The sequence below is a fragment of the Heteronotia binoei genome, chromosome 1 (assembly GCF_032191835.1).
Source record: "Heteronotia binoei isolate CCM8104 ecotype False Entrance Well chromosome 1, APGP_CSIRO_Hbin_v1, whole genome shotgun sequence".
In the NCBI taxonomy this organism is placed as follows: Eukaryota; Metazoa; Chordata; class Lepidosauria; order Squamata; family Gekkonidae; genus Heteronotia; species Heteronotia binoei.
The window spans coordinates 5,522,250-5,538,604 of NC_083223.1; the positions used below are offsets into that span (position 1 = coordinate 5,522,250).

Consider the following 16,355-nt stretch of genomic DNA (forward strand, 5'->3'; position numbering starts at 1 on the left):
TTCTGGGAAAGCTCTCTCAGCCCCACCTATTTCACAGGGCGTCTGTTGTGGGGGAAGAAAATGAAGAAGACTGCAAGCCGCTCTGAGACTCTGATTCAGAGAGAAGGGCGGGGTATAAGTCTACCATCTTCTTCTGGATCTATCTACATAGGATCCCTAACTGTTTGGGCAGGTTACTGACTAGAAAGTGTGACTTGCTGCCATTTTAGTGTGGGCCCAGCCGACGGTGTTGCTGTCACCCCCAGAGTCTCACTAAACCTGTCTGTTGTGTTAGGTCAGGGGTGGTCAAACTTGCTTACCGTAAGAGCCACATAGAAGAAATGTCAGATGTTTGAAAACTGCAAGGAAGGAAGGAAGGAAGGAAGGGAGGGAGGGAGGGAGGGAGGGAGGAAGGGAGGAAGGGAGGAAGGGAGGAAGGGAGGAAGGGAGGAAGGGAGGAAGGGAGGAAGGAAGGAAGGAAGGAAGGAAGGAAGGAAGGAAGGAAGGAAGGAAGGAAGGAAGGAAGGAAGGAAGGAAGGAAGGAAGGAAGGAAGGAAGATAGAGGGGGAGAGAAAGGTGGGGGGGAAAACCCAACTTTTATGCTAAATGCATTCTCCAAGTCGCTGGCTGGCTTGGCTCCGATAAGTGATTTAAAGATACAAATGCATACTCCAAGCTGGCCAACGGGGTGGCGGAGGATTCAAGAGCCACACAATATGTGTGAAAGAGCCACATGTGGCTCCCAAGCCACAGTTTGGCCACCCCCTGAGTTAGGTTAACAGAAAACAATAGAAAGACTTAAACTCAATTGCAATTTATTTTGCTGCGTTATTGTAACCAAAAGGCTCAAGTCTTCTGCTTGTGCGTGCATTACTTTGGGTTGTGGTAGATGGACAGCAATGTCCTTGAGTCATCAGTGGAGGGTTCTTCTTCTTAGTTAGGATTCCATCTCTGGCTTAATGGGCAAAGATCTACAGGTGGTGACAGGAAAGACATGGCTGGTTGAGTCATGGCTGCTATAGGCATTAAAGACAAAGCCACTGTCCCTGTAAAGGCAGTTTCTGCTGTGCCATTTGGGTGTTTTCCTGTTGCATTTTGTGGGATGTTACCTCTGACCTGGGCGGCCCAGGCTAGCCCGATCTCATCAGATCTTGGAAGCTAAGCAGGGTCAGCCATGGTCAATAGTTGGGATGGGAGACCACCAAGGAACTTCCAGGGCTGTTAGGCAGAGGCAGGCAATGGCAAACCACCTCTACCTGAATCTGGATAGCAGGCTAGCCCAATCTTGTCAGATCTCCAAAGCTAAGCAGAGTCTGCTCTGGTGAGTACTTGAAAGGGCAACCACCAAAAAAGTCAAAGGTTGCTATGCAGAGGCAGGCAATGGCAAACCACCTCTGCTCTGACCTGGATGACCACGTCTTAGAAGCTAAAAAGGGTCGACCTCAGTTAGTTCTTGGAAGGGAGACCACCCAAGAAGTCTAAGGTTGCTACGCAGAGGCAGGCAACAGCAAACCACCTCTGCTCTGACCTGGATGACCAGATCTTAGAAGCTAAGCAGGGTCTGCTCTGGTGAGTACTTGAAAGGGCAACCACCAAAAAAGTCAAAGGTTGCTATGCAGAGGCAGGCAATGGCAAACCACCTCTGCCCTGATCTGCATAGCCCAGGCTAGCCCGATCTTATCAGATCTCAGAAGCTAAGCAGAGTCAGCCCTGGTGAGTACTTGGAAGGGAGACCGCCAAAGAAGTCTAAGGTTGCTACGCAGAGGCAGGCAACAGCAAACCACCTCTGCTCTGACCTGGATGACCACATCTTAGAAGCTAAGAAGGGTCGACCTCAGTTAGTTCTTGGAAGGGAGACGACCAAAGAAGTCTAAGGTTGCTACGCAGAGGCAGGCAACAGCAAACCACCTCTGCTCTGACCTGGATGACCACATCTTAGAAGCTAAGAAGGGTCGACCTCAGTTAGTTCTTGGAAGGGAGACGACCAAAGAAGTCTAAGGTTGCTACGCAGAGGCAGGCAACGGCAAACCACCTCTGCTCTGACCTGGATGACCACATCTTAGAAGCTAAGAAGGGTCAACCTCAGTTAGTTCTTGGAAGGGAGACCGCCAAAGAAGTCTAAGGTTGCTATGCAGAGGCAGGCAACGGCAAACCACCTCTGCTCTGACCTGGATGACCACATCTTAGAAGCTAAGAAGGGTCGACCTCAGTTAGTTCTTGGAAGGGAGACGACCAAAGAAGTCTAAGGTTGCTACGCAGAGGCAGGCAACAGCAAACCACCTCTGTCCATCTTTTGCCTTGAAAAGACCTATAGGGTTGCCAGAAGTTGGCAGCAACTTAACTGAACTTCAGACATTTGCATAAGAGACGGGGGTTCAAAGAGAAAGAAGTGCGACTTCGTTGTGGAAGAGCTCCCCCGTCAGCTGACTTCGAACTCAAACTTTGTAAGCATCTCCAGTTGGAAACACATCCTTTGGGTGGATTCAGATTGCACCGCTAGTTACCCTGCTTGTCGGTTTGTTTTGAGAATGAAGTGAGAGGAAACAGACCTATTTAATGATTCAAGGGACCAGGGGTGGAATTCTAGCAGGAGCTCCTTTGTATATTAGGCCACACACCCCTGATACAGCCAATCTCCAAGAGCTTACAAAAAAGAGCCTTGTGAGCTCCTGGAGGATTGGCTACATCACAGGGGTGTGGCCTAATATGCAAAGGAGCTCCTGCTAGAATTCCACCCTTGCAAGGGACCCAAATGCCCAGCCATTGCTATGGCAGGGGGAGTGAGAGAGTGGAAGAAGAGAAGAAGAATTCAAAAGGGCTGAACTGGACATCTGGAGTTGTTTCAGTATTCTGGTTAAATTCAGCCCTGGTTATTTCACAGGTCACAGAGGAAGGGATTTATTGGTCTCAGTGGGATGATTCACCCAAATTTCAAGTCCAATAGAGACCAATAAGGTTTCCAGAGAATAAGGGGAGGGTCCATGGCTCAGTGGTAGAGCAGCCGTTCTGCATGCAGAAGGTCCCAGGTTCAATCCCCGGCACCTCCAATTCAAAGGACCAGGTGGTAAGTGATATAATAGACTTCTGCCTATGACCTTGGAGAGCTGCTGCCAATCTGAGTAGGCAATATTGACTTTAATGGACCAAGGGTCTGATTCAGTATAAGGTAGCTTCATGTGTTTCAAGCTTTCAAGAATCAGAGCACCCTTCAGCAGCTATCAGACAACGTGAGCTTTGAACATGAAAAGAGGCCTGCTGGATCAGACCAATGAGGGTCCATCTAGTCCAACATCCTGTCTTACGCAGTGGTCCACTAGTTCCTCTGGAAAGCCAACAACAGGGCATAGAGGCCGGGGCCTTCATAAGAACATCAGAAGAACCCTGCTGGATAAGACCAGTGGTCCATCTAGTCCAGCATCCTGCCTCACACAGTGGCCAACCAGTTCTTCTGGAGGGACAACAACAGGGCAGAGATGCTGAGGCCTTCATAAGAACATCAGAAGAGCCCTGCTGAATCAGACCAGCGGTCCATCTAGTCAAGCATCCTGCCTCACACAGTGGCCCACCAGTTCTTCTGGACAGCCCACAACAGGGCATTGAGGCCAAGGCCTTCATAAGAACATAAGAAGAGCCCTGCTGGATAAGACCAGTGGTCCATCTTGTCCAGCATCCTGCCTCACACAGTAGCCAACCAGTTCCTCTGGACAGCCAACAAGAGGGCACAGAGGCCTCCTCCTGATGTTGCCTCCTGGCTCTGGGATTGAGAGGATTAGTGCTTCTGAATGTGGAGGTTCCCCTCAGTTACCATGGCGAATAATGATTGATAGACTTATCCTCCAGAAATCTCTCTCATCTCCTTTGAAAGCTGTTGATTCCTGTGGCCGTCAGTCCATCCTCTGGCAATGAATTCCATATTTTAATCACTCCGTGTGTTTAGGAGTATTTCCTTTTGTCCATCCTGAGCCTACCGCCAATCAGCTTCATTGGATGCCCTCAAGTTCTTCTATTTTGGGAGAGGAAGAAAAAGTTCTCTTTGTCAACTCTCTCCACCCCGGGCGTGATTTTCTAAACCTGTACATTCCTGTCTCCAGAACTGCCAAAATGGTACTCCTAATGGTATATAACCCTAGAAGCAGGACTTAAGGAAAAAAAAATATAAGAAGGCATTTTCCATAGTCTTCCTCCAGCCATGGACCTCCCAACCAACTGTCCACTCTGAAGGTCGCCAGTTGATCGGTGTAAACTGAGCATGGGTGCCACAGGGTAAAGAAAGCGACAAATGTTTTTTGGGTTTTTTAATGCCCCACATTATCACTTCCAAACGAATGCGTTCTCTGTGAAATCGATGGGATTTATTCAGGAATGACTTTTAGATATAGAAAACATTATTGAAAATATATCAGTCCTCCAAGATTGGACTGAGCAGGTGGGATCTATTTCAAGATTGTACCGGGCCAAAGGAAATTATGTTTGGGTCTTGCTTAGAGAAAGGACTCACTATACGTGTACAAGCGGAGTTTCAGAAGTGATTCCTAAGGACATTTCAGAGCTGAATACTTGAATTTTGGAAGAAGAGAAGGAGAAAGAGGAAGATGAGGAAGAAGAAGAAGAGGAAGAAGACCGCCAAGTTGCAACCAACTCATGGAGATTTAGGGGATGTTCCAACCACAAGATGAGCAGAAGTGCTTTTATTATTGGATGTCCTTGTTGGTCTCCCATCCAAGTAATGATCATGGTCAACCCAACTGGGCTCAGCCGGGCTACTTGGACTCAAAAAAATCAGCACCACTGGGATTTCCAATGAAATGTGCTTCTGCATAATATGCATTCAGGGATGCATTCACGCTCAGCGTTGGCCGGTGAACCCAGACTCTCTTCCTTTTGTTCAAGAATCACAACTCAGCCTATGAAGCAGGCAGAAAGGTGAAAAATGTGAAAGAGTCAAGCTGAATTTCGAGCGTATCTCATGGCTTATGGGTTGGGGGACAGAGAAGGTGAAATCACCAAGGACCGGCTTTGAAATGTAGCACATGAAAAGCTGGTGAGTGGTTTGGCCACCCATAAAGAGCATCCACCTGACTTTTTGAAGCACCTGCACACATTATTTTGTTGCACCTGCATGCAGTAGGGAAAGGCATGTGCAGAATATGTATACCTATTTGCAGGGCTTTTTTGTAGCAGGAACTCCTTTGCATATTAGGCCACACAGCCCTGATGTAGCCAATCCTCCAAGAGTTTACAGGAGGCCCTGCAATAAGAGCCCTTTAAGCTCTTGGAGGATTGGCTACACCAGGGGTGAGTGGCCTAATATGCAAAAGAGTTCCTGCTACAAAAAAAAACCCTGTCTATAAGTGCTTATATGCACATGTCATGAGGAAACACAGCTTATTAGATGGGTTCAAAGGGCATAACCGTGACAACAGATACTGTAAGTATGCCAGGTATGTAGCATATAAATGGATTGTTTATTGAAAGCTTTGAAAAAGATCTAATTCTAGAGTCACCAGCTCTGGGTTGGGAAATACCTGGAGATTTTGGGAATGGAACCTGAGGAGGGCTGGGTTCAGGGAAGGGAGGGGTTTCAGTGGCGTACAATGCTAGAGAGTCCAAAAGAGACAATTTTCTCCAGGTGAACTGATCGCCGTCACCTGGAAGTCAGTTGTGATGGGGAGATCTCCAGTCACCACCTGGAGGTTGGTAACCCTACCCAACTCACTTTTTTGGAAGCTTGGCTTTCTGGAACTTGAAATAAATGGGTGTTTAGCCTGACAACTGGGAGTCATGGCTATTGTCGGGCCATTTTTTTTGTAGCAGGAACTCCTTTGCATATTAGGCCGCACCTCCCTGATGTAGCCAATCCCCTTGGAGCTTACAGTAGGCCCTGTAAGAAGAGCCCTGTAAGCTCTTGGAGGATTGGCTACACCAGGGGTGCGCAGCCTAACGTGCAAAGGAGTTCCAGCTACAAAAAAAAAAATTGTAAGCACCGTTAGGTGGAACGGAATTCCGCCCAAAATTAATAGAATACTAAAACCACCTAATACACTCAGGTTGATTTCAAGACATCCTTATCGTACTGTCTTCTGAAATCCTACATTAGGCCAAAATTGTTCATATAGGCAGCATAAATAGAAACTGTTGTGACAAAAGGGAAATAATAATATTTTAAAAAAACATGAAACACACTATAGTCATCACCAAATCTCTTCAAGCTGTTACATGCAGGGTCAAGTTCAACAATTTCTCGCACATAAGCATAGTTTCACTAGCTTTGCCAGATAAGACACAGGACAACCTTACTCATGAAGAGGGCCGGTAAAATGCTGAATTTTTGCAAGGGGCAGGTTGGTTCCACCTCGCGTCTTTTTGCTGTTTGAGCTCTTAAGTCAAGAATCGAAAAAGTAACTGAACAGGCTGGAGAAAATGGTTTTCCTTGCCAGGAAAGCACCACTCAGAAAAAAACATATGCAGGGCCTTTTTTTTTGTAGCAGGAACTCCTTTGCATATTAAGCCACACCCCTCATATGCAGCCAATCCTCCTACAGGGCTCTTCTTACAGGGCCTATGGTAAACCCTTGGAGGATTGGCTACATCAAGGAGGTGTGGCCTAATATGCAAAGGAGCTCCTGCTAAAATTCCACCCATGTGTGCAGGGCTTTTTTTTTGTAGCGGGAACTCCTTTGCATATTAGGCTACACCCCCTTGATGTAGCCAATCCTCCAAGGGCTCACAGTAGGCCCTGTAAGAAGACTCCTGTAAGCTCTTGGAGGATTGGCTACCTCAGGGGGTGTGGCCTAATAGGCAAAGGAGTTTCTGCTACAAAAGAAAAAACACCCTGTGTATACATGAGTCTCTCTGCCTTTCTTGTTACCCAGCCCAAGGTCTAAGATTGCCAAACTCCGGCTGAGACCTGGAGGTCCCCCACTGTGACCACTAATCTCCTGGTGACAGAGACTGGTCCCCTCCCGGAGGAAATGACTGCTTTGCAAGACCCGCTGAGACGCATCCCCTCTCTCCCCCAAGCTTCACTTCCCAAATCTCTAGGCACCTCTCCGCCTAGAGTTGGCAACCCTTCCAGGATGGGTCCTAGGTTTTCAGGCAGTTCTCAGGACTCCCTTCCCCCGCTCTGCCTCCAACCAGCCATTCATGCCCTTCTTCCCTCCCACCCACCCGCACACCTTCTACCTGCTTGTGCGTCTCTCTTTTTGTGTCTCTCTCTTTTCTCCTGCCCTCCAACTGCCCATGCTCACATCTGCCTACAGTTCTTCCACCAGTGGCACTGGGCAGCGGTTGCAGCTGGGAGCACGGCTGGTTCGCTACTTGGCAAACGAGAGGACAGAAGTCACTGCCAACATCGGGAAGGGAGGGCACAAGAAGCCCTGAGCCATGGCGGCTTCCCCGCTTGACCTAGCCCCTTTAAAGAAGAAGCAACCTGCTCTTACCACTCCAGAAGGCCATTGTTTGGCATTATTTTTATTTTATTTATTTATTACTTTTATTTATTTAGAATTTATATCCCGCCCTTCCCACAAGTGGCTCAGCCCTTAGCAGGGCTAGCCCTAGACTGTCTGGCACCTTAGGCAAAGCTAACTTCTGCCGCCCCACACACGCTGATAATGTCACCAAGTCACGTGGGGGGGGCACCCAGATTGGCACCCCCAGAAGGCCAACACCCTAGGTGACGGCCTAGTTTGCCTAGGGGTAGGGCTGTCCCTAAACATTAGAAGACGATGACGACTGCAGATTTATACCCCGCCCATCTCTCCAAATCAGTCTCAGAACAGCTTACAATCTCCTATATCTTCTCCCCCCACGACAGACACCCCGTGAGGTGGGTGGGGTTGAGAGGGCTCTCACAGAAGCGGCCCTTTCAAGGACAACCTCTGCCAGAGCGATGGCTAATCCAAGGCCCTTCCAGCAGCTGCAAGTGGAGGAGCGGGGAATCAAACCGGGTTCTCCCAGATAAGAGAGCTCTGGCTGACCCAAGGCCATTCCAGCAGGTGAAGGGGAGGAGTGGGGAATCAAACCCAGTTCTCCCAGATAAGAGAGCTCTGGCTGACCCAAGGCCATTCCAGCAGCTGCAAGTGGAGGAGTGGGGAATCAAACCCGGATCTCCCAGAGAAGAGAGTTATGGCTGACCCAAGGCCATTCCAGCAGCTGCAAGTGGAGGAGTCGGGAATCAAACCCGGTTCTCCCAGAGAAGAGAGCTCTGGCTGACCCAAGGCCATTCCAGCAGCTGCAAGTGGAGGAGTGGGGAATCAAACCCGGATCTGGGGAATCAAACCCGGTTCTCCCAGATAAGAGAGCTCTGGCTGACCCAAGGCCATTCCAGCAGCTGCAAGTGGAAGAGTGGGGAATCAAACCGGGTTCTCCCAGATAAGAGTCCGCACACTTAACCACTACACCAGACTGGCTCTCAGGGGTCCTGAGCGGCTCCTTAGCCCCCAAAGCTTCTCCATGTCACCTCACCCATTCTGTTACCCGTGCCTCCTTTAATCTATCCCCTTTGAGCTTCTTTAAAGAAGTACACTGGCAGAATTTTTTTTTAAAAAAAAAAACACCCCAAAACACAACTGGCTTTGATTTGAAGGGGGAAAAAAAGGAGGGGAGGAGGATTGTGGAGTTACATCTCTGTACCTGATAAAATGTGTAGGGAGTTCTAGTCATCTTTGAAGAAGCTCATGAGCCAAGCTGGTAAAGCTTTGGGAAACAGAAAAGAATAAAAAAGGGTATATAGTCCTGAGAAGGAAATCACATACTCATCAAGACATTCCTACCACTAACACTCTTGCAGAAAAAAAGAAAAAAAAATCTGGTGTGTATGTAGGAGATCCAAGAGAATGGTTATTAGGGGAATTTAGAGAATCGGCATTGAGTTAGCAGGCTGGCACTTAATTGCATTTAACCTATAAGACTTAAAGTCTCATGTGCACTCCACTGCATGCGCAAAGCTCTTGAGTAAGTGGATTCCCTATTCATTTCAATGTAACACCTCTAGGCACGTTATTCCGGGTGCATTCCGAGCAGCAGGTGTCTTCATCGCAAGGCAAAGAAAACTCTTGCAGACAGGGATACTCAGATTATGCACCGGAAATCCTGCAATGTTCAAATTGGTCCAACTGGGTTAGAAAGGAGTCGTGATGATTTCAAACACCGGATTGGATCGGGGGGGGGGGGGCGGGCTCACCGCCAGGGGTGGAATTCTAGCAGGAGCTCCTTTGAATATTAGGCCGCACTCCCCTGATGTAGCCAATCCTCCTAGAGCTTAGAAGGCTCTTTTTTGTACGCTCCTGGAGGATTGGCTACATCAGGGGTGTGTGACCTAATATGCAAATTAGCTCCTGATAGAATTCCACCCCTGCTCACCTCCTCAGAGAAATGTTACAATGGAGGAAAGTTACATCTGAATGCAAAACACATGTCATCGTTTAAAAAAAAAAAAAAGTTCAGTCCATAAGCTGAAGAACAGTGCTTCCCTTCGTCCCTTAAATTTTGCATAGTTGCATAAACATTTTAAGCATGGATTTCCCCATGGGAAGAGAGGTGACACCCCAGGAGTTCGATTCTAAATTCTGCTCAAGCGGACCTTATAGGCAGACTCTGTCCACCTCTACAGCCAATGTCAAAAGCCGTTGGAGCTTCAGAATTAAGGTTCAAATGCACTTAAAAACCTAAACCATGTGGAGAATTATAGGGAAAATACTCCGTATTGACAGGGGGGCACCTGGGAATGGCCTGACTAGCTCCTGTGATCTGAAACACGCTTCCATGGAAACAAAGTTTTTAACTTGTTCACAGCTCACCTGAACCTGTTCCTACAGAGGCTTGCCTTTCTCTCAAGTGGCTATTAGTCCAGACAGATCTAGAACATCAGTTTGGGTTTTTTTCCTGTTCTTTCCCAACTGCTAAGGACCCTAAAGGCTCTAACTGTTCATCCAACAATTCAAATTAATGGAATCTGAGTCAGTTATCAGGAAAGTTTGCTTTGAACAATCCAGTATAAAACAATCCCACCCCCTTAAGCAGGTTATTTCTCTCCCGGCTATAGACAAAAGAGACACTTATTTTCAAATAATGGTAATACACAAGCGAACAATGTATCGACATGACCCCCAAAATGATACTTCCGATAAGTTATTGATTGCTTTCAACTATGATGATGAAGATGATCGGTTTTTGTTTTCCCTCCCCGTTCAACCCTCCCCCATTTCTTAAGAAAAGAAAAAGATTGTGGGAGACAGAAGTGGAAACTCCTGGAAGTTGTCTTCAAAAGTTCCTTTGTAAAAGCCAATCCCGCGCCACCGTGCACCTCTGACTTAGGTCCTTCTTTTAAAAAACAAACAAACACAAATTCTTTGTGGGTCTGACCTAGCTAGCATCATTCTTCCAAAGCCCAATCCAATATTTTTTAAAGCTAAAATTAAAATGTTTTTTTTAAAAGATTTTCTTTCTCTCTGCTTCTCCTTTCGTTTGTCTTCCCTAATTCCGTTAGCTTCCTGTTATTTATGTATTTTATTTATTAAAATTTTCATTTTCTGTGCTTCTCTTCCTTCTCTCCAGTTTTACTACCTGGTCCTTCCCCAGAAGTATGCCTGTTAGCAGAGCTGTTGTTCAAGAACATCTTGTCCATTCCTTTGAGAGCTTCGGTCAGGTAGTTCTGGAGGGCTGTCAGGGCAGCGCAAATGGCCGGTGACCCAAAGCCGTGGGTGATGAGGCTGAAGTGAGTCAAACAGCTCTGGATCCCGGGTTCCAAGATGGGGCTGGGCCGGCTGTTCCCAATGGGCGTCCTATCCTGGGCCAAGAGATCTGTGAATTCTTTACAAAGTTGCCTGCAGAGAAAGGACGACACAAGGAGACAATGAGAGTCCAAGCGGCTCATGATCAGACAGTGTTGTGGTGAATGGTCTGAACGTAGAAAGCTGCCTGCTACTGAACCAGTCCTCTGAACTGTCACTTTTGGTATTGGCTACTCATAAGAATATAAGAAAAGTCATGTTGGATCAGGCCAATGGCCCATCTGGTCCAACACTCTGTGTCACACAGTGGCCAAAAAAACAGATGCCAACAGGAGGTCCACCAGAGGGGCCAGAACTCTAGAAGCCCTCCCACTATTGCCCCCCCCCAAACACCAAGAACACAGAGCATCTCTGTCCCAGACAGAAGAACATAAGAGAGACCCCATGTTGGATCAGGTCAATGGCCTATCCAGTTGAACACTCTGTGTCACACAGTGGCCAAATCCCAGGTGCCATCAAGAGGTCCACCAGAGAAGCCAGAACTCCAGAAGCCCTCCCACTATTGCCCCCCCAGCATCAAGAATAGAGTGTCACTGCCCCCAGACATAAAAGCATAAGAGAAGCCATGTTGGATCAGGCCAATGGCTCCTCCAGTCCAACACTCTGTGTCACACAGTGGCCAAAAAAACCAGGTGCCATAAGGAGATCCACCAGAGGGGCCAGAACTTCAGAAGCCCTCCCACAGTTGCCCCCCTGAGTACCAAGAAGTCAGAGCATCACTGCTCTAGACATAAGAACATAAGTGAAGCCATGTTAGATCAGTCCAGTCCAACACTCTGTGTCACACAGTTGCCAAAAAACCAGGTGCCATCAGGAGGTCTACCAGCAGGGCCAGAACTCTAGAAGCTCTTCAACTGTTGCCCACCCCCACAAGCACCAAGAAGTCAGAGCATCACTGCTCCAGACATAAGAACATTAGTGGAGCCATGTTGGATCAGTCTGATGGCTCATCTAGTTCAACACTCTGTGTCACACAATGGCCAAAAACTCTCCAGGTGCCATCAGAAAGTCCAGCAGTGGGGCCAGAACTCCAGAAGTCCTCCCACTGTTGCCCCCCCCCACAAGCACCAAGAGAACATCACTGCCCCAAACAGAATGTTCCATCTATACCTTGGGGCTAAAAGAACAAAAGAGAAGCCATGTTGGATCAGACCAAAGGCCCATCCAGTCCAATATTCTGTGTCACACAGTGACCAAAACCCAAATGCTATCAGGATGCCTACCAGAAGGGCCAGAACTCTAGAAGCCCCCTCACAGTTGCGCCCCTGAGTACCAAGAAGTCAGAGCATCTCTATGTCAGACATAAGAACATAAGAAAAGACTACATGTTGGATCAGCCAATGGCCCATTCAGTCCAATACTCTGTTGTCACACATTGGCCAAAAACTAGGTTCTATCAGGAGGTCCACCAGTGGGGCCAAAGCTCCAGAAGCCCTCCCACTGTTGCCCCCCCCCCAAGCACTAAGAAGACAAAGCATCACTGCCCCAGACAGAATGTTCCATCTATACCTTGTGGCTAAAAGAACGAAAAAGAAGCTATGTTGGATGAGGCCAATAGCCCTTCCAGTCCAACACTCTGTGTCACACAGTGGCCAAGGTACCATCAGAAGGTCCACCAGAGTGATGGACATGGCTATTTATCTGCATATTTAGTTTATACTACTAACCCAGTGGCACACCAAGAAATCATAGTCTGCACTTATAGACATGGTGGAATACGAGAGACGCTCTATTAGAGTTTATTTAATTCCAGGAGTTTCCTAACACAAGATGTTAAGGTAAGTCATCAATGCTCTTAGAGATGTCTCAAAGGAGCCATTTTTCTAACTGCAAGCTGATGTGTCTGCAGTAAGTTTGGGACTACCTGGAAACAGATTATTTTGGGACACAAGTGAAAAAAGCAAAGAAAACACATGGACTGATACTGAATGAACAAGTCCCATCTAGATAGCTAATCTGCATAACTAGTCAAATCTGCTTTGTACAATGCAATGATTCCTCTAACCCAGGGGTGTCAAACATGCGGCCTGGGGGCCAAATCAGGCCCTCGGAGGGCTCCTATCAGGCTCCTAAGCAACTGGCTCTTGCCTGCTTCCTTCTCCCTCTGTCTTGCTTCCTTCTGCATTGTTGCTTGCTTTGGAAGGCTTGCTCAATCACACAGGAGCTACAGAGCAAAATGCCTCCATTGGCTGAGGCTTCTCCCCCTCCTGATTCCCTGGGGAAGGAGGGAAAGAGCCAATTTCCTTTGTCCAGTTCCCTAGATCTAGGCGTCCCAAATCCCCCGCTTTTCCTGGTGACCCCCGATTTGATGCCTTCTTCTCCCGCTAGCCAAAACTCTGGAAAGCGGGAGGGAATGGCGGCCCTTCCCACCCAGCCCCGATCTCAGCAACTTTTCCTTGCCCCGCCCTTCCCACCCAGCCCCGATCGCAGCAGCCTTTCTTCAGTTTTCCCAGGCTGCTTCCGGTCCCAATCAGCTGGCTGGCGGCGGAGGGGGGAGAGAGGGAGCCCCGCCTGCAAAGGACCATGTGCCTTTGCACCTCCAGAGGCTTGACTTGAAAGGCTTCTATTTAAAATGGTGTGTCTGTGTGTGTTTCTGTGAAGAAGCTGGCAGCAAATGGTGAGTTGAGAGGCTGATCCGCTGCTTCAGACTGGCCAGAGGGGGGGGGGGAGAGGGAAACGTCTTTATTATTTCCTATGTGATCGATTCTCATAGGGTATAATGGGGAATTGTTCTGGAGGTTTCGGGGGCTCTGGGGGAGCTGTTTTTTGAGGTAGAGGCACCAAATTTTCAATATAGTATCTAGTGCCTCTTCCCAAAGTACCCCCCAAGTTTCAAAACGATTGGACCAGGGGGTCCAATTCTATGAGCCCCAAAAGAAGGTGCCCCTATCCTTCATTATTTCCTATGGAAGAAAGACATTTAAAAAGGTGTGCTGTCCCCTTTAAATGTGATGGCCAGAACTCTCTTGGAGTTCAATTATGCTTGTCACACCCTTGTTCCTGGCTCCGCCCCCAGTGTCTCCTGGCCCCACCCCCAAAGTCTCCTGGCTCCACCCCCAAAGTCCCCAGATATTTCTTGAATTGGACTTGGCAACCCTACCTAGATCCCATGGGAGAAATACAAAGAAAGCACCTCTAAGACCAAAGAGTGCTAATGTTTTAAGGATATCTTATTTTAATTCTTTTTTTTATTTTAAAAAAAATCTCTAATTGTGTTTGTCTGTGTCCATTATAGTTTATATTTCTGCTACCTAATCTTAAATAGGTACACGCATAGCACGGCACAGCCCAAAACAGCCCAGCCGGACCCAGCAAGGTCTCATTTATGTCAGATTCGGTCCTTGCTCTAAGCTGTTGGTGTCTTGTGAGCAAAAATTCTACTTTGTGAGCTGCTGGCACTAATGTTTTGAGTGAGTGATTTGACTACTGCATAAATTATTTTTTTATTTATTTTATTTATTTAAGATTTATACCCCGCCCTTCCCACAAGTGGCTCAGGGCGGCTCTGGGGCCATTTGCTCTGGGGCCATTTTTCTTGAACCAAGACAAAAATGCAGGGCTTTTTTTTTTCTAGGCAAAGCCCAGCAGAAACTCATTCGCATGTTAGGCCACACCCCCCAATGTCACCATTGTTTAACACAGGGCTTTTTTGTAGAACAAGCCCAGCAGGGACTTATTTGCATATTAGGCCACACGCACGCACACAAATGTGCTCAGCAGCAATTCCGAGGAGACCTCCTAGAGAGACAGGAAGTCTTTCAGGCTGGTCTCACAGAAGGCTGCAGGAGGGAAAACCAGTTTGTGGGCGGGAACTGGGTTTTATATTGAAGATTTCGGGTGGGAAAGCCCTCAGTGAGTAGTTGTCAGGGGCAGCTGACAGTCAGTTCAGTTTGAGTTGGAATATAGTCTTGGAAGATATGGTCAGGGCAAGTTGTATATTAGGGAGAGAAGGAGCATTTTCCCTTACTTTAATTTAGGTCTTCTGCTCACTTTTTTAAAAAAAAAAATGCCTATATACAGTTGTATGATGTAAATAAATGTTTTGTCTTTTTAAAAGGTAGTCCCTCTGCGCCACATAGTTTCCCCAACCACCTTAGACCAGGGAAGGGGGAAGGCCTACAGTTGACAAGAGTGCCAATCCTCCAGGGGTCTCCCAAAGAAGGACTTTGGTCTCTGTGTTAACCAGGTGCTGGGTTGGCAGAGGACCTTGAGGCCAGGCCTCAGAACTGGCAGGAAGGGGGATTGGGAGTCCTGTTCCTCTCAGCCAGAAACCCCTAAATTGGTGGTGGCAGCGTGCCCTAGTGGGCGGGAAGAAGATTAGCTCCCTTCAGGAGTTGGCAACTCAAAAGGGAGTTGACGGGACCGGGTCTGAAGGCAGAATCGAGCCGGTTCCGTCACATGCTCAAGAAAGAGAGAGAGAGAGAGAGAGAGAGAAAGAGAGAGAGGAGAAAGAGAGAGAGAGAAAGAGAGAGAGAGAGAAGAGAGAGAGAGAAAGAGAGAGAGAGAAAGAGAGAAACAGAAAGAGAGAGAGAGAGAGAAATAGAGAGAGAGAGAAATAGAGAGAGAGAGAAATAGAGAGAGAGAAATAGAGAGAGAGAAATAGAGAGAGAGAAATATAGAGAGAGAAAGAGAGAGAGAAAGAGAGAAAGAGAGAAAGAGAGAAAGAGAGAAAGAGAGAAAGAGAGAAAGAGAGAAAGAGAGAAAGAGAGAAAGAGAGAAAGAGAGAAAGAAAGAGAGAAAGAAAGAGAGAAAGAAAGAGAGAAAGAAAGAGAGAAAGAAAGAGAGAAAGAAAGAGAGAAAGAAAGAAAGAAAGAAAGAAAGAAAGAAAGAAAGAAAGAAAGAAAGAAAGAAAGAAAGAAAGCTCTGCAAAGTATGATACAGTTTTTAACCCTGGCCTGGATAGCCCAAGCTAGCTGTATGTCCTCAGATCTTGAAAGCTAAGCAGGGTCTGCCCTGGCTAATATTTGGATGGGAGACTGCCAAGAAATACCAGGGTTGTGGAGCAGATACAAACAATGGCCAACCACCTCTGAACATCTCTTGCCTTGAAAACCCTACGAGGTCAGCGCAATTCAGCTGGGACTGGACAACAACAAATTTACAGTTTTTAGCTCTTAATATTACCCAGGAATAAGATTTTTTAAAAAAACCAGGAAGGGGACAGATTGGGAGAGATGCTCTGTCGAGTATCACATCGTGGGTCTGATCAATGAAGCATGTGAAGGCGGCCGTCTGCAAAAAATATATATATATCTCATACCAGAATGCCTAACCCGGAGCATTTCATCTCACCAGACCTTACTATGTGACCTCCGCTCCATGGTTACTCCATGATGTCTATTTGTTTAACGACATGAGAAAAGGAACAAATGGGGGGGGGGAGACATGCTGTTGGGGCTCTCTGAGGGTTCGGGCAACTCCGCTCCTAGCCGCAATGCACAAAAAATCCGTTACAATCGTGCATTTGTCCGCACAGCAGTACAAGCTGCAGAGAGTAGAAAGAAAGGGTGGGAAAAATCCCTGCTTTGCTGACTCATATCTATCCGAAAACAGGAGCCGTAAATTGCAATTCGTCTCCCACTG

The 16,355-nt window shown here is 47.4% G+C and overlaps 1 protein-coding gene across 3 annotated transcripts in view; it reads right to left on the reverse strand.

Annotated features, from left to right (window-relative positions):
- Positions 1 to 780: 780 nt before the first annotated feature.
- TFAP2B (transcription factor AP-2 beta) overlaps positions 781 to 16,355 on the reverse strand; it is a 97,170-nt gene continuing 81,595 nt past the window's right edge. For 2 of the 3 annotated variants that reach the window (XM_060263648.1, XM_060263761.1), the window contains exon 7: positions 9,997 to 10,805. In XM_060263648.1, coding sequence (XP_060119631.1) covers positions 10,505 to 10,805 — 301 coding nt within the window. In that variant the 3' untranslated portion in view covers positions 9,997 to 10,504. Of the gene's footprint in view, positions 951 to 8,613; positions 8,677 to 9,996; positions 10,806 to 16,355 lie in introns of those variants that run through there. The other variant, XM_060263690.1, reaches the window with a different exon arrangement.